The sequence below is a fragment of the Arachis ipaensis genome, chromosome B8 (assembly GCF_059453495.1).
Source record: "Arachis ipaensis isolate K30076 ecotype BB chromosome B8, ASM5945349v1, whole genome shotgun sequence".
NCBI classification, from domain to species: domain Eukaryota; kingdom Viridiplantae; phylum Streptophyta; class Magnoliopsida; order Fabales; family Fabaceae; genus Arachis; species Arachis ipaensis.
In genome coordinates this window covers 69997027-70021103 of record NC_142443.1, presented here as the reverse complement: position 1 = coordinate 70021103, position 24077 = coordinate 69997027, and the positions used below count along the sequence as shown (strand labels likewise).

Genomic DNA, 24077 nt, shown 5'->3' with positions numbered 1-24077 from the left:
AACCATGTTGATGGAGGGGGTGATATTGATTGTATGTAATAATGGTTGATTGGATATGTGTTGTTGGAAATTGGGTTGAGGAAGAGTATATGACAAGGTAATGTGTTTGATATTGATCTATTTGATTGAGATGGATTATAATGGTGGGATGGTGATTTTGTGAACTTGATAGGAATGTTAATGTATGAGTTAAGGAGGCTTGAGTTGATTTTTGGTATGTTTTCCTTGATTTTAAAAAGGGTCAGAATTGGGTTGTTTTGAAAATGACACTTTGTGGGTTGGTATGAAAATATAGTTTTTAGGCATACTTTGACGGGGCATAACTTGGACTCCCGATCCCCGATTTGTGTCAAATTTATTTAGAAATGAAATTGGATCCGGGATATCCATGCCGTTCGAAGAACGGATAAAAAATGATTTAAAACGGAGAATTTATGCGCGCCGGATGATTGGGATTTGAAACTGTGAATTCTGCAGCTTTTTAACTTAGTAAAATTTTTGGCAGAACACACTCCCACGCGTATGCGTGGCCGACGCGCACGCGTCGCTTTTAAATTTTCACTATCAACGCGTGCGCGTGGCCCATGCGTACATGTCGATGGGCAAATTCAATTAGCCCAACCAAAATTCCCGAGAGTTTTGCCTGGATGGGTTGTGCTGGTTTTGTGCCTGGGGCACAAAATGCACCCACGCGTACGCGTGGCTGACGCGTCGGAGTCACTTGGTTCTACTCCCATCCACGCGTGCGCATGGGCAACGCGTACGCGTGACCCTGTTTTTATCCCAAAATTGATTTTTGAGTTTTTAAAGCCAAATTTCAGACTTCTAAGCCTCCGATCTCCCCCTTATGTCTTAAAACTTGGTGATATGCCTAGCACTGGGAAGGGCTAGCAAATGTGGTAACTTGTGGATGAAGAAAGGGGAGAATTAATGATGAATGATGATCAAGGATCATTGTATGAGATACGGATGATGAATGTGGAAGTGCTTGATATGCCATTAGCCGAACGGCTGTAATTGTTAATGAATTGGCTGGTTATGAATTGTATTATGAGCCGAATGGCTGAGATATTGCCAAGTTACGGCTGAACTATTATTGAATTATGGCTGAGTATGTTTGCATATATGCGTATTGAATGAAATGTGAATGTTGCACTTCCACTATCTGAGATATGAGTTTTCCTGGGAGAAAGTAGTGGCTAGCCACCATGTGCTCCAAGTTGAGACTCGATACTCTGCTGACCATATGTCGTAAGTGTGGCCGGACACTGTGAAAGTTCCGGATGAACTAGCCCCCGTGAATATACACCAGTGAGGGTGTTGGATATGAATTATAACGTATTTTGTGAATAACTCGAGTTGGGGATGCACGATAGAGGGACAGCCCAATGGTTAGCTACCAGGACTTGTCGTGTTGGCTATATAACCGACAGATGATAACATCAGCCATTAGGATAGGCATTCATCATATGCATATTATGTGAATTGTTTGGAATTGCCTAATTGACTGCATATTACCTGCTAATTGTCTAAATGTCATATCTGCTTCCTATCTGTATATCTTCTGTCTGATATAATTGTGTTTGCCATATTATACCAATGTTGGTGGTTGGGAGGTCTGAAGGATTTGGAAAGTGAAGTATTAGTTAGACTGAAGATCTTTAGTCAGTTGCCATTTATGGTTTAGTCTATTTTTAAGCTTTGAATTATCTGTTGGAAGTTTTAGGATTGCCTTCGACTTTCCCAGGACATTACATGTTAGATATGTGGGCACTGTTACCATACTGAGAACCTCTGGTTCTCACCCATGCGGATTTTGTGGTTTTTAGATGCAGGACGTGAGGTTTCTCGCTGAGGCATGCTGGAGACTTCTGGATTAGCAAAGATCCTTGGTTCTCGGGACTTTATTCTGGTTTTATGTTTTCACTTAGATACTTTTATCTCCACTAAATAATATATATATATATATATATATATATATGCTGTTTTGACTCCTCTTAGAGGTTGTTTTGGAGAATAGGTTTTGTATTTCGCCCCTTTGGATTTCCTTTGGGTTCCTTGCTATATATACTTGTATATACTTCTATGCTCGGGCCAGTTATCTTGGCAACTGGATCTTGAGTTTTGGGATATTTGGCACTCTTTATATATATTTTCGCGTTTACCCTTTACGTGTTTCGTTACGTTATCGATCGGAGTGTTGCGCTTTTCAATTTAACGGTTTTGTTTTATCCCTTTTCTTCAAAGGCTCCTAGTTATACACATTCTTCACAATACTATATGTACTAAATTTTATTTTTAAAGGTCGTAATACCTTGCCACCTCAGTCTTATGAGTTAAGCATAAGACTCTGTATGGTAGGGTGTTACAAGCCCAATTATTATATTATTAAACTTATCTTTTGTTTTAATTGAAGTAGGTCAAATATTAATATAATAATACTTAAGCAGGTAAAATAATAATACTATAATATATTATATTATTATTTTTTTCTCTTGCGATTCGAATCCGGCTAGTTAAACTAAGTCTAACCACGGAAATCAGAATTTTCAAATTCCTAGCCGAAGTGGCTAAAAAACTAGGTTTTCGCAATGGAGTCGATGAGCTTAGCTTAGTAGAAGTGCTTACTTGTTGATGATACAATGATATGCAGATTGAGGTGCTTGATGATGCAGTGGAGGTGCTTGCTTCACTGAACTTCCAAAAAACTCCATTTCTTCAGGAAAAAGTTCGTCTTTTCGAAAACTAAATCGTTACATCAATTATCTTTATTTAGTCCTTAAACTTTATAAATGTGACTCACATTAGTCCTTGAGACATTTTTTGGAACACAAACGTTAATATAGTACTAACATGGATAGTGAGATGTCACGTTAGAACTTGTAAAATGAAGTAGTGTTGATTTTAGTGCTCAAAAAATCCAAAAACAACACCGTATTACTTATTTTGTGAGAAAAATTTTTAACGAACACCTCTTGTAATGTCATTTTTTAAACTATTTGAATATCAAAACTAAAATGATATCATTTTATAGAATCTAATATAGCATTTGGCTGTTCATATTAGCATTTTATTAAAATCTATACATCAAAAATTGTTTTAAAAACCAACACAAATCATGTTAGCAAAGTTTAAAACTAAATAAAGATAATTAAAATTTTAGAAACTAAATTAAGACTCACTTAAAAATTGAGACCTACTAACACTTCAAGTATTTCTTGATATCTAATACTTTCTGCCACAAACGTTGTACTGAATTCTTTTTATCCGGGTAAATAGCAAGGCCACATCCTAAAGCCCGTATTAGTCTACCAATATACGTGGTCATTCATATATGAAATTATGAAACACCATATTACAAGGCTAATAATATAGTACGTACAATAATAGAATTATGAAACAAAAGATAACATGCCTAAAATATTAGAAATGAAAAGAAGGCTTTATTTGCAAATTAAATCCCCACCTGGGAAATAAACAAAGCATATTTTCCCCTTAGTTTTCGCCATTTTTTTTATAATTCTTTCTACCTCTTCAATATATTTCTACTACTAAAAACTTTTTTGCTGCATCCAATGTTCGCCACCACAAAGGTGAAATACCCCCTCCCTCTTTCGCTTTATCGTTCTCTTTGTTTGCTTTGTCTTCTTGTCAAATTCTTTTGATTATTTCACATGGTATTTTCTTATAATCAATTATGGAAGAAATAGAGGAGCATTTTTTTATTTTTATTTTACAGGAAAAGTGAAAGATTCTAAATAATTCAATAGAGGAACGAAGTTGAATGTGATACAATCCAACATAAGAAGAAATTCATATAATACACTTAAAAAAGAAAATACGGATAGCATTGTCCTTTTTAATTCAAATACATTGATTTAGATGGTTTCACTTTTAGGGTGTTTTCAATTTTTTATTTGTTATGCTGACATCAATTTTTTTGGTTTTATAAAAGAACAAAACGAACAAGTTCGAAAGTTTCTCAAAAAGCAAACAAGATAAGAATATGAATTTAGTCTAATTTGAAAAACCTGAAACATTTCTCTAAATTGTGATTGGTATGATTGTTTTGTTTCCTTTGATAAAAAACAATATTCATATGACTTTGATTATGCCCATATGCATGATATAGCATTGTATGTGACATGAGAATTTTACCAACTTTGGTAGAATTTGCATTTTTTTGCTGATATATTAGGATCTTGGGTTGCAAATATTATGAAACCAGATGGTAGATTGTTGTTATGTTGCTGCTTTCCTTTTGGTTCTTTCGTCATTCATTCCAGTATTAAACGCAAGTGCTGGAGATGCTGATCCGAATTATAGGTACATAACTCTAATCTTTATGTAAAAACAAATTATGAGGCATTATTACGTGAATTTATGTCTTTGGTTTGAATTGAATATCAGGAGTTGTGTGACAGAATGTGGGGAGACAGGGTGTGTAGGAGGAAAATGCTTTCCAGAGTGTACAATTTCTTTAAACGGAGTCCCTCTTAATCATTCAAGAAACTTGATAGAAAAGCTTATTGTGCAATGGAAAAAAGGGAGTTGCAAAAACAATTGTCAGTACCATTGCATGATTGATAGAGAGGAGAAAAGAGCATTACTTGATCATCATGATCCTATAAAATATAATGGCAAATGGCCTTACAAGTGTATATATGGGATTCAGGTTTGTTAATAAAGAAAAATTCACTTGGTTGTGTAGTTTTCTATTTCTAAGACAAAATTATTTTATTTTCCATATTTCTTAAAAACGAGAACAAAAAATATTTGTCTCTGTCCTCAAAGACAGCCTTTAAATGCTATTTCTGTTATGTTTTTTTATCTGATATACGAAATCGTATAATAGATAAAAGTACACATGAAAAAATGAAATGAACAAAAGTACACACAAAAGTTCATAAATATCAAAGTATAAAGATTATTTTTTTATGGTCAAAAGTGTCATGTCATTTGTGGGTTTGTAAAGTCTAAATCGTACTTTTATCTATCAAAAGCAATATTTTGGGTGTAGTTGATATTACGAACTTTGGTATGTAGTTTTACCTATCTTAAACTCTTTTATGTGTACTTTTGTCCATTTATTCTACAAAATCCACATGAAACCTATATTTTCAATTGGAGTTAGTGTCTAGTAATATTAGAACTTTTTGTTAACAAATCCAGGGTGTATTTTACTCAGGAGCCTGCATCTGTGGCTTTACTTGCTCTCAATCTTGCAATGCATTTTCATGGTTGGATATCATTCATCTCACTTCTAAAGAATAAGTTGCCTCTAAAAGTTGGCAAGAAAGCACATTATGGGTATGCTGGTTTGTGGCATGTCTATGGATTCTTATCGGTGAATGCCTTCTTTTGGTGTGCCGTTCGTCACAGTCGGTGAGTCGAAGATTTAGTTTGAAAAGTTGTAACTATATTATGTATAACTTGTCTTGGAAGTTAGTTTGATTTACTTATTATTAGGTACAATGTGAACTGTACACCTGAATTTAATGGTAAAGACTTCCTGGCAACTTATAACCAGTTCTGATCTTCTTTCTTTATGCTAAGAATGTTTGATTGGTATTTGTCCCTAGGATTATCTCATTTTTTATATGAGCTAATCAAATTAAAGATAATTATTTCATAAGTAAATGGTACATCATTGCTCTTAAATTGTCACATTCACTTTGTGTGCCTCAAATTTTACTTTACTAGTTTTAGTTATTCACATAAAAATTAGTTTAATCCAAGTTATTATGATGCTTGTATTACTCTTGAAAACCTCCTTCCAATAATCCTATCTACTAAATTTATATTATATATTAAACATAGTAATATATTTGTTAAATGTTTTCCAACAATTACTATATGCTGCTGCCAATACATTTTTCCCTTTTTTATTCTAAACTAATTAAATTATTTGTGTGCCTCATTGAAAAACAGAGATATGGAGTTAACAGAAAAGTTGGACCACTCATCTACTGTGGCTCTTGTTGGATTCTCCCTTATTTTGGCCATATTAAGAACCTTAAATATAAGCAATGAGGCTAATAGAGTTATGATTTCTGCTCCATTGACATCTTTTGTGACCACTCACATATTGTACAACTGTTTTATGCTAGACTTTGGTATGTCTTCCCTAAATTATCCCTTTAAAACAATTTTATGTTATATGATTCGATATTGAGTTATAATCTGGTGCATTTATATATACTTATATGCTATGTTTGGATTCTGTCTCTAACTAAGAAATACAAAGACAAAATGACAAAGATAGAAACAAATATTTTTTGTTCCCACTTTGGTAACCACGAAAAATACAATTTTATGTTTCTTGGATAGAAAAAAAAAATACTTTTCTATTTTTATCTCAACAACCAAATGAGTTTATGTTTCTAATGATTTTTATATTTTTGTCTCAGAAACAGAATCCAAATGCAGCTATAGCTTTCATTTCAACTCCCCCACCCTCTCCCTATTTGTGTTGTTTATGTTGTGACATTCTCATTACTCTAACTAAACAGGATGGAATGAGACTATTTGTCAAGTATTGATTGTAATGCAGCTTACAGTCTGGACAATTTGGGGTGTTATCAATCAACATCCGTCACGATGGAAGGTCTTGTTAGTTATTTTCGGCAGCGTTGTTTCACTACTCTTGCAAGCATTCGATTTTCCACCGTATCAAGGACTTATAGATGCTCATGCTCTGTCGTTGGCCTCGACTGTTCCTTTCGCTTACCTTTGGTGGAGTTTTGTTAGGAATGATGCTGAGTTTCTAGCCTCTAAACGTGTAAAGAGGTCCAAGATGAAATCGAAGTAATTGTTGTTCATTTAAAAGTGCATATTTTCTCCCTCCCAATGTAACAGTTTTACGTGCACATTTTTCCCAGTTTTGTATTTATGCTTGGGAAGATGATGCATATGACTTCTTGTATTTTCTTTTCTTTTTTTCTTCTTTTAAAAATACAGGTCAAATGAACAACTCAGGATTTCACTTCATATTCTTGCATGCCACAACTTAATCAAATGTATATGAAACTTACTTTTTGTTAGTAACACAGTGTTGTACTCATACTTGGCTTGTGGAGTTGTGGGTATCATGTATGACTTTTTTCTAAGTTGTTCCTTTTAAACGTTAAAACTTTTGCTTTCTTTCACCATATTTGGATTTTATGCGACAATTGACAAGCATTATTAGGAAGAGAAAAAAAGGACTAGAAAAGCAATACGAATTTCCTTTAAATAAATAAATTAAGGTAACTAGCTAAATTCCTTTAAATTCGTGACAAGAGCATACTTTGGCATCATTTGAAGTTTGGGGTAGTTAATAGTTAGTGAATCAAGAAAAAGAAAATGAGCATCTTAGAATTGGCCAATATATAATACGAAGCTAGAATTTAGCCAATATATAATATGAAGCTTATTATCTGATTTATCTTATGACAAATGCTAATACTAACAACAAAAATAAATTTTAATGCTCCGGTTTTTCTTAAAGAATAACCTAATATTTTAAACCTTAAAAAAGTTTTTAACAAAATGAATCTGAAAACAAATAACGTTTTAACTTTCTAATCCGATTGACAAAGTTTAAAATAGCTCTAAACATCATATTTAAACATGATTTTTATTGAGTCTGATCTTTCTTTTTTTCTGAAATTGTTAATTTTAAGTTGAGTAAATTTTTTATCTATTTTTTTTACATTGGTTATAAATTAAATTTTACACTAGTTTTATTTTTTATACCTTTTAAATACTTTTTTTCAAATATTTGCATAAAATGATTAAATCAAACGCTGGGTTATTTGCAACTTATGAAAAAATTGGTATATTTTGTAAGAGTTAAGATATTATTTTAGGGTTAGCTATTAATTTGGTACTCAAAAGATCCAGGGTGTGTTTGACAACAGAATGGCAAACACGTTAGAAGGGAAAAAGCACGTTACAGCTTCTTAAAAGTTTCAATTTTTGGTTTAGTTAATTTTCTTCTCTATAAACGCAGAAGTGATTTTGTTCACAAAATCACGTTTATAAGAAGCAATAATTTCTAACTTTTGCATTGTAAAAACAGGCTTTAAGCCACTACATTCAATATTTATTTTTCTTTTACCAACTTTATCCTTTATATATGTTATTGTATTATTTATAGAATTCTTATTATTTCTCTTTATTATATGAGCTATTTTTTTCTATTATTTATTATTTATATTTTTATTAATTTTTTATTTGACATTGTATATTTTTATAATTGTGATTTTTATGTATTATATTTATTATTATCTTTTTATAATAGAATTTATTGATCACATTAGGTAAAATAAATTAAACAAAAAAATTAACCATAAATAATAATAATAGTTAAAAATTATAGCGTACTAAAAAAGAATACTAAGAATACTAAAAATATACTATATAAAAAACATTTAAAAAAGTATAAAAAAAATAAACATGTATAAAAAACTAACATTATAATTTAATGTCATATCCTTTTAAGTAATTATTTATCTAAAAGTGATTTTAACTAATATTATCCAAACAATATTTATTTTATCAAAATCAATTTTGGTATAGAGTTGACCGAGGAAAATTGTCGGTAAAGAATTTTACAAAAATGTCGCGTTGCAAGTATGGTTCTAAACCAACAAATTATCCTCGGTCAATGTTTAAATTATTTGTCACTTAACCAAATCCAATAAAATTAACCGAAGTATTTAAACCTCGGGTCGTCTCTCAAAGGAATTGCAGGGAAGTGTAGTTTATTATTAGCTATGGAAAAGGATATTTTTGGGTTTTGTAATAAGAAACAAGAAAGTAAAATGACAAGAAAATAAACTAATAACTAAGAAAGCTCTTAGTAAGGAAAGAGAATTAGAAGTCCTATCCTTATTATCATCGTCAATTGTGATGGTAAATGTAAATTGCTTTCACTTAGTTATCCTCTAACAAATGAAGGAAAGTCAAGCGAGCAAAATCGAATTAAGTTCACAAGTCCTAATCAAAGACTAGATTTAGTGAGGCTCAAGCCAACTAGTAACTTTCAATCACCAATCAACAAAAGAATTTTGATAACTCAAAAGTCTCTAATTAATCAATCCAAGTTAAGAACATAAAAATCTAAATTAAAATCCATCCAAACATTTTATCAAACACTTGGAAGGCATAAAATAAAAACATAGAAAATTGACAAGACATAGAAAATTCTAAGATTAACCAAAGCAAAGAAATAACAATAACAAAGCAATTGAACAATAAGAAACATGAAACATAAACTTGCATTAAAAAGAAAATTGAAAGTAACACAAGAATTCATAAACTAAATGGAAAAATAAAGGAATTAATAAGAGAAGTAGATAACTAAAGTGTTAGAACAAATAAAAGCAAGAGAAAACTAAATTAAAATAAGACTGAAATCTAAACCTAAGGAAAAATTGAAAGAAGAAATCCTAAACCTAAAGAGAGGAAAGAGCCTCTCTCTTTAAAATTCTGCATCTAAAAACCTAAATTTTGAATGAATGAATGATTAATTCTCTCATTCTGCTTCACTCCCTAGCCTCTAATCTGTATTTTCGAGACTAAAACTAGGTCTAAAGCAGCCCAAAAATTGCCCCCAGCGTTTTCTGTTAATTACAGCATGTGATGTTCGTCATGCGTACACGTCAGTCAAGCGTATGCGTCGCTGGATATTGAACTTCCCACGCGTATGCGTCTTCCACGCGTGCGAGTCATTTGTCTGCTTCACCGGTGATGAGCGGATAATTTATATCCTTTTTGGCATTATTTTACATAGTTTTTAGTATGTTTTGGTTACTTTTTATTATATTTTTATTAGTTTTTATGCAAAAATCACATTTCTGGACTTTACTGTGAGTTTGTGTGTTTTTCTATAATTTTAGGTATTTTCTGGCTGAAATTAAGGGACTTAAGCAAAAATCTTATTCAAAGGTTGAGAAAGGACTGCAGATGCTGTTGGATTCTGACCCTCCTGCACTTGAAGTGAATTTTCTGGAGCTATAGAAGCCCAATTAGAGCGCTCTCAATTGTGTTCAAAAGTATACATCTTAGGCTTTCCAGAAATGTATAATAGTCCATACTTTGCCCGAGATTTGATGGCCCAAACTGGCGTTTAAACGCCAGCCAGAGACCCTTTTCTGGCATAAAACGCCAGAACTGGCACCAGAACTGGAGTTAAACGCCCAAACGGGCATCCAAGCTGGCGTTTAACTCTAGAAAAGGCCTATCCACGTGTAAAGCTCAACGCTTAGCCCAAGCAAACACCAAGTAGGCCCCGGAAGTGGATTTCTGCACTATCTGCAATTAGTTACTTATTTTCTGTAATCCCTAGTAACTAGTTTAGTATAAATAGCACTTTTTACTATTGTATTCGGAGACTTGTATGGTTGGAACCCCCTTTTCACTTTTATGTTACATTGAGAGGCTGGCCTCACGGCCATGCCTAGACCTCTTTTCTCTTATGTATTTTTTACGGTGGAGTTTCTACACCTCATAGATTAAGGTGTGGAGCTCTGTTGTTCTTCATGAATTAATGCAAGTACTATTGTTTTTCTTTCAATTCACGCTTACTTCTTCTCCAAGATATACTCTCGTACTTAATTCAGTTAAGTCAGAATGAAGGGGTGACCCGTGACAATCACCCACTATCTTCGTTACTCGCTTAGCTAAGATCCGCGTGCCTAACAACCACAAGCGGTCTACATGATGTTCAACGTAGTCATTGGACGACAGCCGGAGTATATTCTCTTGGGTCTCTAATCCACGATTTGCATCGCCTCTCCTGACAACAGAGCATCCGAATCCGTGATATTAGAACCTTCGTGGTATAGGCTAGAACCAATTGTCAGCATTCCTGAGATCCGGAAAGTCTAAACCTTGTCTGTGGTATTTCGAGTAGGATCTGGGAAGGGATGACTATGACGAGCTTCAAACTTGCGAATGTTGGGTGCAGTGACAGTGTGCAAAAGGAGAAAGAGATCCTATTCCGACGCTAGTGAGAACCGACAGATGATTAGCCGTGCGGTAGCTGTACCTGGTATTTTTCATCCGAGACGAGAAATCCGACAGTTGATTAGTTGTGCAGAGGCCGTACCTGGTATTTTTCATCTGAGAGGATCATACAGCTTGCCATGGAAGGGAGCACGCATGATTGGAAGAAGACAACAGGGAAGCAGAGGCTCAGAAGCAACAAAGCATCTCCAAACACTTATCTGAAATTCCCACCAATGAATTACATAAGTATCTTTATTTTATTTTATGTTTTATTTATCTTTTAATTATCAAAACCTCATAACCATTTGAATCCGCCTGACTAAGATTTACAAGATGACCATAGCTTGCTTCAAGCCGACAATCTCCGTGGGATCGACCCTTACTCACGTAAGGTATTACTTGGACGACCCATTGCACTTGCTGGTTAGTTGTGCGGAGTTGTGAAAAGTGTGAATCACAATTTCGTGCACCAAGTTTTTGGCGCCATTGCCGGGGATTGTTCGAGTTTGGACAACTGACGGTTCATCTTATTGCTTAGATTAGGTAATTTTATTTTATGTTTACGCTTTTTATTTTTATCTTCAAAAAAAAATTTAGTTTCCGAAAAATTCAAAAAAAAAGTTCTTCAAAATAAAATTTAGTTTCCGAAAAATTCAGAAAAAAAATATTCTAGAGTTTCATGAGATATGTTGAAGCCTGGCTGGCTGTTAAGCCATGTCTAATCTTTTGGACCGAGGTTTTCACTTTCTATTGTAGAAAGAACATGTCTGTAATTGTTATGCTAAAGCTTGGCTGGCCATTTGGCCATGTCTAATTCTTTTGGACCGAAGTTTTAGACTAACATTGCACGAATCCTGGAATTCTTACTAAAAATTTTGAATTTCTTTATTTTCTTTTTCCAAAATAATTTCAAAAAATATGCAAAATTTTAATAAAATAAAAAAAACCAAAAAAATTTTGTGTCAAGTTTTAAGTTTGGTGTCAATTGCATGTTTTTAATTTTTCTTGAATTTTTGAAAATTCATCATATGTTCTTTCTTGATCTTCAAGTTGTTCTTGATGATTTTCCTTGTTTGATCTTTAATTTTTCTTGTTCGGTGTTTTTTGTTATTTTTCATATGCATTTTCAAATTCATAGTGTCTAAACATTAAAAATATTTAAGTTTGGTGTCTTGCATGTCTTTCTTTTCTTAAAAATTTTCAAAAATATGTTCTTGATGTTCATCATGATCTTCAAAGTGTTTTTGGTATTCATCTTAACATTCAAAGTGTTCTTGCATGCATTATTTGTTTTGATCTTAAATTCTTATGTCTTGTGTCATTTTGTTGTTTTTTCTCTTTCTTCATTAATTCAAAAGAATAAAAAATAATATCTTTCCCTTATTTTACTCATAAATTTTGAAATTTTGGGTTGACTTAGTCAAAAATTTTTAAAAATTTAGTTGTTTCTTGTTAGTCAAGTCAAAATTTCAATTTAAAAACTTTATCTTCTCAAATCTTTTTCAAAAAAATTCAAATCTTTTCATTTTTCTTAATAATTTCGAATTTCTTAAATAAATTTTCAAAATCTTTTTCTCAATTTTATTTCATATTTTCGAAAACTTTACTAACAATTAATGTTTTGATTCAAAAATTTCAAGTTTGTTACTTTCCTGTTAAGAAAGGTTCAATCTTTAAATTCTAGAATCATATCTTTTAATTTCTTGTTAGTCAAGTCATCAACTTTAATTTTAAAAATCAAATCTTTTTAATTTCTTTTTCAAATCTTTTTCAAAATAAATTTCAATCATATCTTTTTCAAAATTAATTTCAAAATCTTTTTCTAACTTCTTATCTTTTCAAAATTTAATTTCCAATCTTTTTCAATTAACTACTTGACTTGTTTGTTTTAATTTAAAAAAAAAAGTTTACTATTTCTTATTTTTTTAACCACCTAATTACTTTTCCACTTCTAATTTTCGAAAATCACTAACCACTTTTTCAAAATTCTTTTTAATTAACTAATTGTTTTAAATTCTACTTTTATTTTATTTCTTTTTAATTTCAAATTCTAACTTAATTAATTAAATAAAAATAAAAATATTTTTCTTCTCCCTCTTTTTAAAATTCAAATACTCTCTCTCTCATCTCTTTCTATTTATTTTATTTATTTACTAACACTTCTCTTCTACTCATGATTCGAACCCTCTCCCTCTCTCTGTGTTCGAATTCCTCTTATTCTCTCTTTACCTCATTCTTCTATTCTTCCATTATTCTACTCACATAAAGGAATCTCTATACTGTGACATAGAGGATTTATCTTCTCTCTTTGTTCTCTTCTTTTTCATATGAGCAGGAACAAGGATAAGAACATTCTTGTTGAAGCTGATCCTAAACCTGAAAGGACTCTGAAGAGGAAGCTAAGAGAAGCTAAAGCACAACACTCCGGAGATGACTTTACATAAATTTTTGAAAAAGAAGTAGACATGGCAGCCGAACCAAATAACAATGGTGGAGATGCAAGGAAGATGCTTGGTGACTTTACTGCACCAACTTCCGATTTCTATGGAAGAAGCATCTCAATTCCTGCAATTGAAGCAAACAACTTTGAGCTTAAACCTCAATTAGTTTCTCTAATGCAGTAGAATTGTAAGTTTCATGGACTTCCATTGGAAGATCCTCATCAATTCTTAGCTGAATTCTTGCAAATCTGTGACATTGTAAAGACCAATGGGGTTGATCCTGAGGTCTACAGACTTATGCTTTTTCCCTTTACTGTAAGAGACAGAGCTAGGATATGGTTGGACTCACAACCTAAAGAAAGCCTGAACTCTTAGAAAAAGTTGGTCAATGCTTTCTTGGCCAAATTCTTTCCACATCAAAAGATGAGCAAGCTTAGAGTGAAAGTCCAAACCTTCAGATAGAAGGAAGGTGAATCCCTCTATGAAGCTTGGAAAAGGTACAAGCAATTGATCAGAAGGTGTCCTTCTAACATGCTTTCAGAATGGAGCATCTTATGTATATTCTATGATGGTCTGTCTGAATTGTCCAAGATGTCATTAGACCACTCTGCTGGTGGATCTCTTCATCTGAAGAAAACCCCTGCAGAAGCCCAGGAACTCATTGAAATGGTTGCAAATAACCAGTTCATGTATACTTCTGAAAGAAATCCTGTGAATAATGGGATGACTCAGAAGAAAGAAGTTCTTGAGATTGATACTCTGAATTCCATATTGGCTCAGAATAAAATATTAACTCAAAAAGTCAATATGATTTCTCAAAATCTGACTGGAATACAAGCTGCATCCAGCAGTACTAAAGAAACCTCCTCTAAAGAAGAAGCTTATGACCTTGAGAATCTTGGAATAGAAGAGGTGAATTACATGGGAGAATCCTATGGAAACACCTATAATCCTTCATGGAGGAATCATCCTAATCTCTCATGGAAGGATCAACAGAAGCCTCAACAAGGCTTCAATAATAATAATAATGGTGGGAGAAATAGGTTTGGCAATAACAAGCCTTTTCCATCATCTTCTGAGCAACAGACAGAGAAGTCTAAGCAGAGCCTCTCTGACTTAGCAACCATAATCTCTAATCTATCTAAGACCACTCTCAGTTTCATGACTGAAACAAGGTCCTCCATCAGAAATTTGGAGGCACAAGTGGGTCAGCTGAGTAAAAAAGTTACTGAAACTCCTCCTAGTACTCTCCCAAGCAATACAAAAGAGAATCCCAAAAGAGAGTGCAAGGCCATAAATATAACCAACATGGCCGAACCTATAGAGGAGGAAGAGGTAGTGATTTCCAATGAGGAAGACCTTGCTGGACGTCCACTAACAACTAAGGAGTTCCCTATTGAGGAACCAAAGGAATCTGAGGCTCATACAGAGACCATAGAGATTCCACTGAACTTACTGTTACCATTCATGAGCTCTGATGAGTCTTCTTCCTCTGAAGAAGATGAAGATATTGTTGAAGAGCAAGTAGCTCAGTATCTAGGAGCAATCATGAAGCTGAATGCCAAGTTATTTGGTAATGAGACTTGGGAGGATGAACCTTCATTGCTCATTAATGAACTGAATGCCTTGGTTTAACTGAATTTACCTCAGTAGAAACCGGATCCCGGAAGTTTCTTAATACCTTGCACCATAGACACCATGACCTTTGAGAAGGCTCTGTGTGATCTGGGATCAGGAATAAAGCTCATGTCACTCTTTCTAATGGAGAAACTAGGGATCTGTGTGATCTGGGATCAGGCTTATGGACTTGTAGAGGATGTCTTAGTGAAGGTTGAAGGCCTGTACATCCCTACTGACTTCATAATCATAGACACTGGGAAGGATGAGGATGAATCCATTATCCTTGGAAGACCCTTCGTAGCCACAGCAAGGGCTGTGATTGATGTGGACAGAGGAGAGTTAGTCCTTCAATTGAATGAGGACTACCTTGTGTTTAAGGCTTAAGGATCTTCTTCTGTAACCATGGAGAGAAAGCATGAAAAGCTTCTCTCAATACAGAGTCAAACAGAGCCCCCACACTCAACTTCTAAGTTTGGAGTTGGGAGGCCATTATTAAGCTTTGAGTCTCTGTGAAGCTCTCTAAGAGCTCACTGTCAAGCTATTGACATTAAAGAACCGCTTATTGGGAGGCAACCCAATGTTATTTAATTATATTTATAGACATTTGTTTTCCATTGCCATGTTATGTTTTCTTTAGGTTGATGATCATGTGGAGTCATAAAAATAGCTGCAGAATTAAAGTGAATTCAAAAACAGCATCAAAAACAGCGCACCCTGGAGGACAGGCTTACTGGCGTTTAAACGCCAGTAAGGATAGCAGAATGGGTGTTTAACGCCCATGCAGGCAGCATTCTGGGCATTCAGAAAAACGCCCAGTAAAGAAAGATTCCTGGCATTTAACGCCAGCCAGGGTATCTGGCTGGGCGTTAAACGCCCAAAGAGGCAGACAAGTGGGCGTTAAACGCCAGAATGGATAGCATTCTGGGCGTTTAACGCCAGGATGACACAAGGGAGGTAATTTTGTTTTCAATTCGATTTTTTTTCAATTTTTCATGTTTTAATTCATAATTTTTTGCATCAAACATATTTTAAACGTTCATCTTTCAATTTCTATTTTCAAATATTAATAATCTTTCCAATTCTTTTTAATTCTTTTTTTTTTCAATTCTTTTCAATTCCTTCCAAAACGTTTTCAAAACTTACATATCTTTTCAAATCCTTTTCAACTTTCTTTAATTTTTCTTGCATACAGTAATAAGTTTTTAGAATTAATTGCATCATTCTTCTTCTACTCCCTTCTATCTTATTTTGCTCGAGGACGAGCAAACCTTTTAAGTTTGGTGTGAAAAAAGCTCTGCTTTTTGTTTTTCCATAATTATTAATGGCACCTAAGGCCGGAGAAACCTCTAGGAAGAGGAAAGGGAAGGCAATTGCTTTTAACTCTGAGTCATGGGAGATGGAAAAAGTCATCTCAAAAGCCCATCACTAGAAAGAGGATGGAGCAAATAAGAGAGCCCACTCATGGACTTCAACAAAAGCACTCCATTATCCTTCATGAAATCAAAGAGGACTAAAGAGCCATGAGAGAGGAGCAACAAAAGGCAAGGAAGAGATATTGAGGAGCTTAAGCACTCCATAGGATCATCAAGAGGAAGAACTAGCCGCCGTCACTAAGGTGGACCCGTTCTTTAATTTTCTTGTTCTTATTTTTTAGTTTTTTGGTTTCTATGCTTTATGTTTTGTCTATGTTTGTGTCTTTATTACATGATCAGTAGTGTTTAGTGTCTATGTCTTAAAGCTATGAATGTCCTATGAATCCTTCAAATTTCTTAAATGAAAAATGTTTTCTGAAAAAGAAAGAGAAGTACATGAATTTCGAATTCTATCTTAAAATTAGCTTAATTATTTTGATGTGGTGGCAATACTTTCTGTTTTCTGAATGAATGCTTGAACAGTGCATATTTTTTATAGTGAAGTTTATGAATGTTAAAATTGTTGGCTCTTGAAAGAATAATGAAAAAAGAGAAATTTTATTGATAATCTGAAAAAATTACAAAATTGATTCTTGAAGCAAGAAAAAGCAGTGAAAAACAAAGCTTGCGAAAAAAAAAAAGGCGAAAAATAAAGAAAGAGAAAGAGAAAGAAAAAAAGCAAGCAGAAAAAGCCAATAACCCTTTAAACCAAAAGGAAAGGGTAAAAAGAATCAAAGGCTTTGAGCATTAATGGATAGGAGGGCCCAAAGGAATAAAATCCTGGCCTAAGCGGCGAAATCAAGCTGTCCCTAACCATGTGCTTGTGGCGTGAAGGTGTCAAGTGAAAAGCTTGAGACTGAGCGGTTAAAGTCATGGTCCAATGCAAAAAGAGTGTGCTTAAGATCTCTGGGCACCTCTAACTGGGGACTCTAGCAAAGCTGAGTCACAATCTGAAAAGGTTCACCCAGTTATGTGTCTGTGGTATTTATGTATCCGATGGTAATACTGGAAAACAAAATGCTTAGGGTCATGGCCAAGACTCATAAAGTAGCTGTGTTCAAGAATCAACATACTGAACTAAGAGAATCAATAACACTATCTGAATTCTGAGTTCCTATGGATGCCAATCATTCTGAACTTCAAAGGATAAAGTGAGATGCCAAAACTGTTCAGAAGCAAAAAGCTACTAGTCCCGCTCATCTAATTAAAACTAATCTTCATTGATAAATTTGGAATTTATTGTATATTCTCTTCTTTTTATCCAATTTGGTTCTTAGTTTCTTGGAGACAAGCAACAATAGTTTGGTGTTGTGATGAGCGGATAATTTATACCCCTTTTGGCATTGTTTTTACATAGTTTTTAGTATGTTTTAGTTACTTTTTATTATATTTTTATTAGTTTTTATGCAAAAATCACATTTCTGGACTTTACTGCGAGTTTGTGTGTTTTTCTATAATTTCAGCTATTTTCTGGCTGAAATTGAGAGACCTGAGCAAAAATCTGATTCAGAGGTTGAGAAAGGACTGCAGATGCTGTTGGGTTCTGATCCTCCTGTACTCGAAGTGGATTTTCTGGAGCTACAGAAGCCCAATTGGTGAGCTCTCAATTGCGTTGGAAAGTAGACATCTTGGGCTTTCCAGAAATATATAATAGTTCATACTTTGTTCAAGATTTGATGGCCCAAACTGGCGTCTAAACGCCAGCTAGAGACCATTTTCTGGAGTAAAACGCTAGAACTGGCCCCAAAACTGGAGTTAAACGCCCAAACTGGCATGCAAGTTGGCGTTTAACTCTAGAAATGGACTATATACATGTAAAGCTCAATGCTCAGCCCAAGCACACATCAGGTGGGCCCCGAAAATGGATTTCTGCACTATCTATACTTAGTTACTTATTTTCTATAATCCCTAGTAACTAGTTTAGTATAAATAGCACTTTTTACTATTGTATTCAGAGACTTGTATGGTTGGAACCCCCATTTCACTTTTATGTTACATTGAGAGGCTGGCCTCACGGCCATGCCTAGACATCTTTTCTCTTATGTATTTTCTACGGTGGAGTTTCTACACGTCATAGATTAAGGTGTGGAGCTCTGCTGTTCTTCATGAATTAATGCAAGTACTATTGTTTTTCTTTTAATTCACGCTTACTTCTTCTCCAAGATATACTCTCGTACTTAATTCAGTTAAGTCAGAATGAAGGGGTGACCCGTGACAATCACCCACTATCTTCGTTACTCACTTAGCCAAGATCCGCGTGCCTGACAACCACAAGCGGTCTACATGATGTTCAACGTAGTCATTGGACGACAGCCGGAGTGTATTCTCTTAGGTCTCTAATCCATGATTTGCATTGCCTCTCCTGACAATAGAGCATCCGAATCCGTGACATTAGAACCTTCGTGGTATAGGCTAGAACTAATTGGCAGCATTCCTGAGATCCGGAAAGTCTAAACCTTGTCTGTGGTATTCCGAGTAGGATCTGGGAAGGGAAGACTGTGACGAGCTTCAAACTTACGAATGTTGGGCGCAGTGACAGTGTGCAAAAGGAAAGAGAGATCCTATTCCGACCTAGTGAGAACCGACAGATGATTAGCCGTGCGGTAGTTGTACCTGGTATTTTTCATCCGAGACGAGAAATCCGAAAGTTGATTAGCCGTGCAGAGGCCGTACCTGGTATTTTTCATCCGAGACGATCATACAGCTTGCCATGGAAGGGAGCACGCATGATTGGAAGAAGACAACAGGGAAGTAGAGGCTCAGAAGCAACAAAGCATTTCCAAACGCTTATCTGAAATTCCCACTAATGAATTACATAAGTATCTTTATTTTATTTTATGTTTTATTTATCTTTTAATTATCAAAACCTCATAACCATTTGAATCTGCTTGACTAAGATTTACAAGATGACCATAGCTTGCTTCAAGTCGACAATCTCCGTGGGATCGACCCTTACTCACGTAAGGTATTACTTGGACGACCCAGTGCACTTGCTGGTTAGTTGTGCGGAGTTATAAAAAGTGTGAATCACAATTTCGTGTACCAACCGGTCACGCGTACGCATCATCCATGCGTACGCGTCGAGGCCAGCTTCTCAAATCTCCAAATTCTTGTGTTCCTTCCACTTTTACATGCTTCCTTTCCATCCTCTAAGCCATTCCTGCCCTATAAAACCTGAAATCACTTAACACACACATCACGGCATCGAATAGTAATAAGAGAGGATTCAAAATTAGCAATTTTAAGGCCTAAGAAGCATGTTTTCAATCATAGCACAAAATTAGGAAGGATTTACAAAACCATGTAATTTACCTGAATAAGTGTGAGAATAGTTGATAAAATCCACTCAATTCAATATAACATAAACCCTAAAATAGTGGTTTATCAATCTCCCCACACTTAAACATTAGCATGTCCTCATGCTAAGCTCAAGAGAAGCTATAAAGGGGGTGCAGAGGAATGGTAAGATTTATTAAATGCAACCTATCTATATGAATGCAACTACATGCTAAATATTTCTACCTACTTGGTTAAAAGTAAATAAATCTTTCAAGAAAAATATGAACTGGATTCTACTAATTCAAATCTCAAAATAAAGTACAAGTAGACTTGCAAGAAGAAAGCTCGTGAAAGCCGGAAACAAAGAATCGAGCATCGAACCCTCACCGGAAGTATATGCACTCTAATCACTCTAGTGTTTAAGGGTCGATTCTCTCGGTTCTCTACTAATCTTGCTTTCTAAAGCTTGCTCTTATTCTACCAATCAACAAAAATTTAATGCACGAATACACATATCAAGAGGTCTTTTAAGGGTTGTAATGGGGTTAGGATCAAGGTAAGAATGTATTTGGTTAAGTGGACTAAAATTCGAATCCTTGATTAACCTAAACTTCCCACCTAACCTAAGATAATCCATGTAATCAAAATACAAAATCTAACTACCCATTAACTATGTTTTCCACATATTCATGCATCCCAAATTTGAGTACAGTACATATGCATTGCTACTACCATTTATTTTGGGACATTTTGTCCCCTTTTATTGCTTTCTTTTTTTTCTTTTTTCTTTTTGTTTTTCTTTTCTTTTTGGTTTTCATATGTGGTGGATAACATATATATGAGAGATCTATGCATATGATTAAGGTATTGAATACATGAATATGTGCTGAACTATCTTTTTTTCACATTTTCACTAGAACTATACAATACTCAATTCTCAAACCAAATGTTTCCAAACCCAATTTTCCCACACTTAAATCATGAATACTCTCACTAGTCTAAGCTAACCAAGGATTCAAATTAAGGACATTCATTATTTTCCGCTTAGAGTTAATGATGTGCTAAAATAGAGAACAAAAGGGTAAAATAGGCTCAACATTGGTTTGCAAAGGATAATGAAAGGTTAAGGCCATATGGATATGTGAGGTTTAGTGAAATAATGCCTCAATCACATAAGTGCATGCATACATCAAACAATGAAAATATAGAATCAAGCAAGACAAAGATCACAATTTTAGAGAGAACAACACACACCGAAACAAAATATTGGTTGATAAGATGCAACCAATCAAATAGGTTCAAAAAGCTCACCAGGCTTGTGTGTTCGAGCTCTAAAACCATGTTCCAAAAATAAATTTCTTCAAGCAATTTCAACACAAAATTTTTTTTTTATCAAATTAGTGAATTTCTAAAATAGTTTCTTGAAAAGGAATTCATCACTTCAACCAAGTAGTACATAAATACAAACAATTAACTACACATGCAATCTATCATACAATGCAACAATTAACTAACAAAGAAAATTAAAAATTGGTGTTGGAAAAAAGAAATTGTTACCCACGGAAGTCGGTCTCGACCTCCCCACACTTAAAGATTGCACCATCCTCAGTGCATGCAAAGATGAGCACAGTGGATTAAGGTTGCTACAACTGATGAGCTTCTTCAAAGATTGTTTGCCCATTTAGAAGCTTTTTCGTTCCCCTCTTGGTGGCCAACCTGAAAAGAGAGAAAAAGGAAGAAGAATAGCCCACAAACAAAGATATCAAAACAAATAAAATATAGGTGGGCTAATGCCAAATAAGAGTGGAGTTCTCAACTACATGGTAGCTACAACATGTAAGTGAGAAAACAATGTAAACAGAGGGAACAAGTCAAGACGCACCAAGATAATGCAAGCAATATTCAACAGTTGAGTAAGAATATTGAACACCAATGGAAAGATAGCAAACGTAGAAAAGAAAATAAGAATAAGCACAAAGTTAAAATGCAATGAATGAAAGTATGCAAATGTAATGAACAAAAGAAAAGAAAGATAAGAAAAATGAGAAGTGAAAATTTTAAAAGTGGGAGAAGAAGAAAGTAAGAAAGGAAGAAGAAAAGGAAGAAGAAAGGAAAGAAGAAAGAAGAAGGAAGGAAAAGACACGGGGCTACTGAAGTCGTGCATGCGATGCGCGCGCATGAGTCACGCGTGCGCGTGAAAACAGAAAAATGCAAATGACGCGTGAGCATCGTCTTCGCATAAGCGTGGGTGGCCCAAAATGAAAAGTGACGCGTGAGCCTGATAAGTTTTTTGTGCTAGACGCACGATTCTGGCAGCATTCCATCACAACTCTCTGGTTTTTGTACTAGGCATAGCTACACTAAGATACGACGCGTGCGCGTCGTCCACGCCTACGCGTGGCTGGCCAAAAAGCAATATGACGCGTACACGTCAGCGAGGCATACGTTGGGTTGGATTGTGCCTCTAGCACCCTACCTGCACAGTTCCAGCGCAACTCTCTAGTTTTTGTATCGGAGAGCTAAAATTGGGGCATTGATGCATGCGTGTCGGTCATGCATACGCGTGACAATCATTCTTTATTTTTTTTTTTCAGAAACAGAGGGACAGATGTATAATTGAAATGTATCAAACACATGTAATGAAAGAAAGATAAGCACATAAATAAAATAAAATAAAACTATAAAAAAGGAAGATCATACAATGGTGGGTTGTCTCTCACCTAGCACTTTTAGTTAAAGTCTTTAAGTTGGACATTTCGTGAGCTCCTTGTCATGGTGGCTTGTTGATGAGCGGATATTTTATACGATTTTTGCCATCATTTTCATACAGTTTTTAGTATGTTTTGTTTAAGTTTTATTAAGTTTTTATAGGTTTTAGTGAAAAATTCACATTTTTGGATTCTACTTTGAGTTTTTGTGTTTTTATGCAACTTCAGGTATTTTCTAGCTAAAATTGAGGAGCTGGAGCAAAAGTCTAATTCAGAGACAGAGAAAGTGCTATAGATGTTGTCAGGATCTGACCTCTTTGCATTCGAAAGACCTTTTCTGGAACTACAAAAATCCAAATGGGGCGTTCTCAACGGCTATGGAAAGCTAACATCCAGAGCTTTCCATCAATATATAATATTCTATACTTTGCTTCAGAATTAAAGGCCCAAAACTGGCATCCAACGCCAGCATCCTACCCTATTCTGACATCCAGTTCCCAAAGGATAAGAGACCAGCGTCCAATGCCCATAGCCAGCATTCAATGCCCTAGAGGCCTCCTAGCATGTAGATCTCATCAAAGCTCAGCCCAAACACTCACCAAGTGGGCCCGAGAAGTGGATTTTGTCACTTAAAGACTGTTTTACCATTCTTATGTAATCCTTAGTTATTAGTCTAGTATTTATTTGAGAATTTTTACACTATTCAGGGCTCTTAGACACTTTACACATTTTTCATATTGTATCTTCTATCATTACCTCCTAGGTTGATGGGAGGAGCTCTACTGTATTTTATGGATCAATAAAAGTATTACTGTTTCTTTTCAATCCGTGTTTGATTCTTGATTCTAAGATGTATCTTCGTTCTTCATCATTATGAGTACGTTGAACTGGAACAAGGTTATCTCATTCTACATGGGTACAGAGTGCGTCTTTTGCCAGACAATGATGAACCACTATCTTGATTATACATCTCTTAGACGGCTAATCCACGACTTCATTGGAGACTTCTCGAAACATCAGTTCAGCCGAGGTTTAGGGAGATTAGAGTCTTTGTGGTAGAGGCTAGAACCCAAAGGCATAGCAATATCTGATCCGGAAGATTTAACCTTATCTGTGGCGTTTTGAGTAGGATCATTAAGGAGAATGGACTGCAGGAGTTTCACCCTCAATCAGAATGGATCCACACTCACCCTGGGGTTTAGATCTGGAGGAGCATTGGCGACCTCTCAACCGGCATTGATCACATATAGCCTGCCATAGAAGAAATCATTCACAGTTGAAGAAGACAGCAAAACCAGAGTTATCCAGAAGAACAAAGCATCTTCAAGCCTTAACCATCTTCTTATAACAGTTTACATGACTTCGGAGTAACGTTCTATTTATTTCCTTTTATGCATTTAAAAACCATACCTACTTCTCTTATCCGCCTGACTAAGATCTACAAGATAACCATAGCTTGCTTCAACCCACAATCATCGTGGGATCGACCCTGACTCACTTAGGTATTACTTGGACGACCCAGTACAGTTGCTGGTTCAGTGTACGAAGTGTGGGGATACGTGCGCACCAAGTTTTTGGCGTCGTTGCCGAGGATTGTTCGAGTTTGGACAACTGACGGATTA

At 34.9% G+C, this 24077-nt stretch overlaps 1 protein-coding gene across 1 annotated transcript; it reads left to right on the top strand.

The window, feature by feature from the left end:
- The first annotated feature begins 3510 nt into the window (after nt 1–3510).
- Nucleotides 3511–6989, top strand: LOC107611186 (uncharacterized). Its single transcript, XM_016313141.3, has 6 exons — nt 3511–3593; nt 4229–4326; nt 4411–4675; nt 5189–5385; nt 5932–6116; nt 6513–6989. The coding sequence occupies exons 1-6, from the start codon at nt 3576–3578 to the stop codon at nt 6809–6811; spliced, it is 1062 nt and encodes a 353-aa protein (XP_016168627.1). The 5' UTR covers nt 3511–3575; the 3' UTR covers nt 6812–6989.
- The last annotated feature ends 17088 nt before the right edge of the window (nt 6990–24077 follow it).

Excerpts from the sequence above, each read along its gene's own strand:
- LOC107611186 (XM_016313141.3), top strand. Across the intron at positions 4,676-5,188 it reads AGTGTATATATGGGATTCAG|GAGCCTGCATCTGTGGCTTT; the intron begins GTTTGTTAATAA and ends TATTTTACTCAG. Across the intron at positions 5,386-5,931 it reads TGTGCCGTTCGTCACAGTCG|AGATATGGAGTTAACAGAAA; the intron begins GTGAGTCGAAGA and ends ATTGAAAAACAG.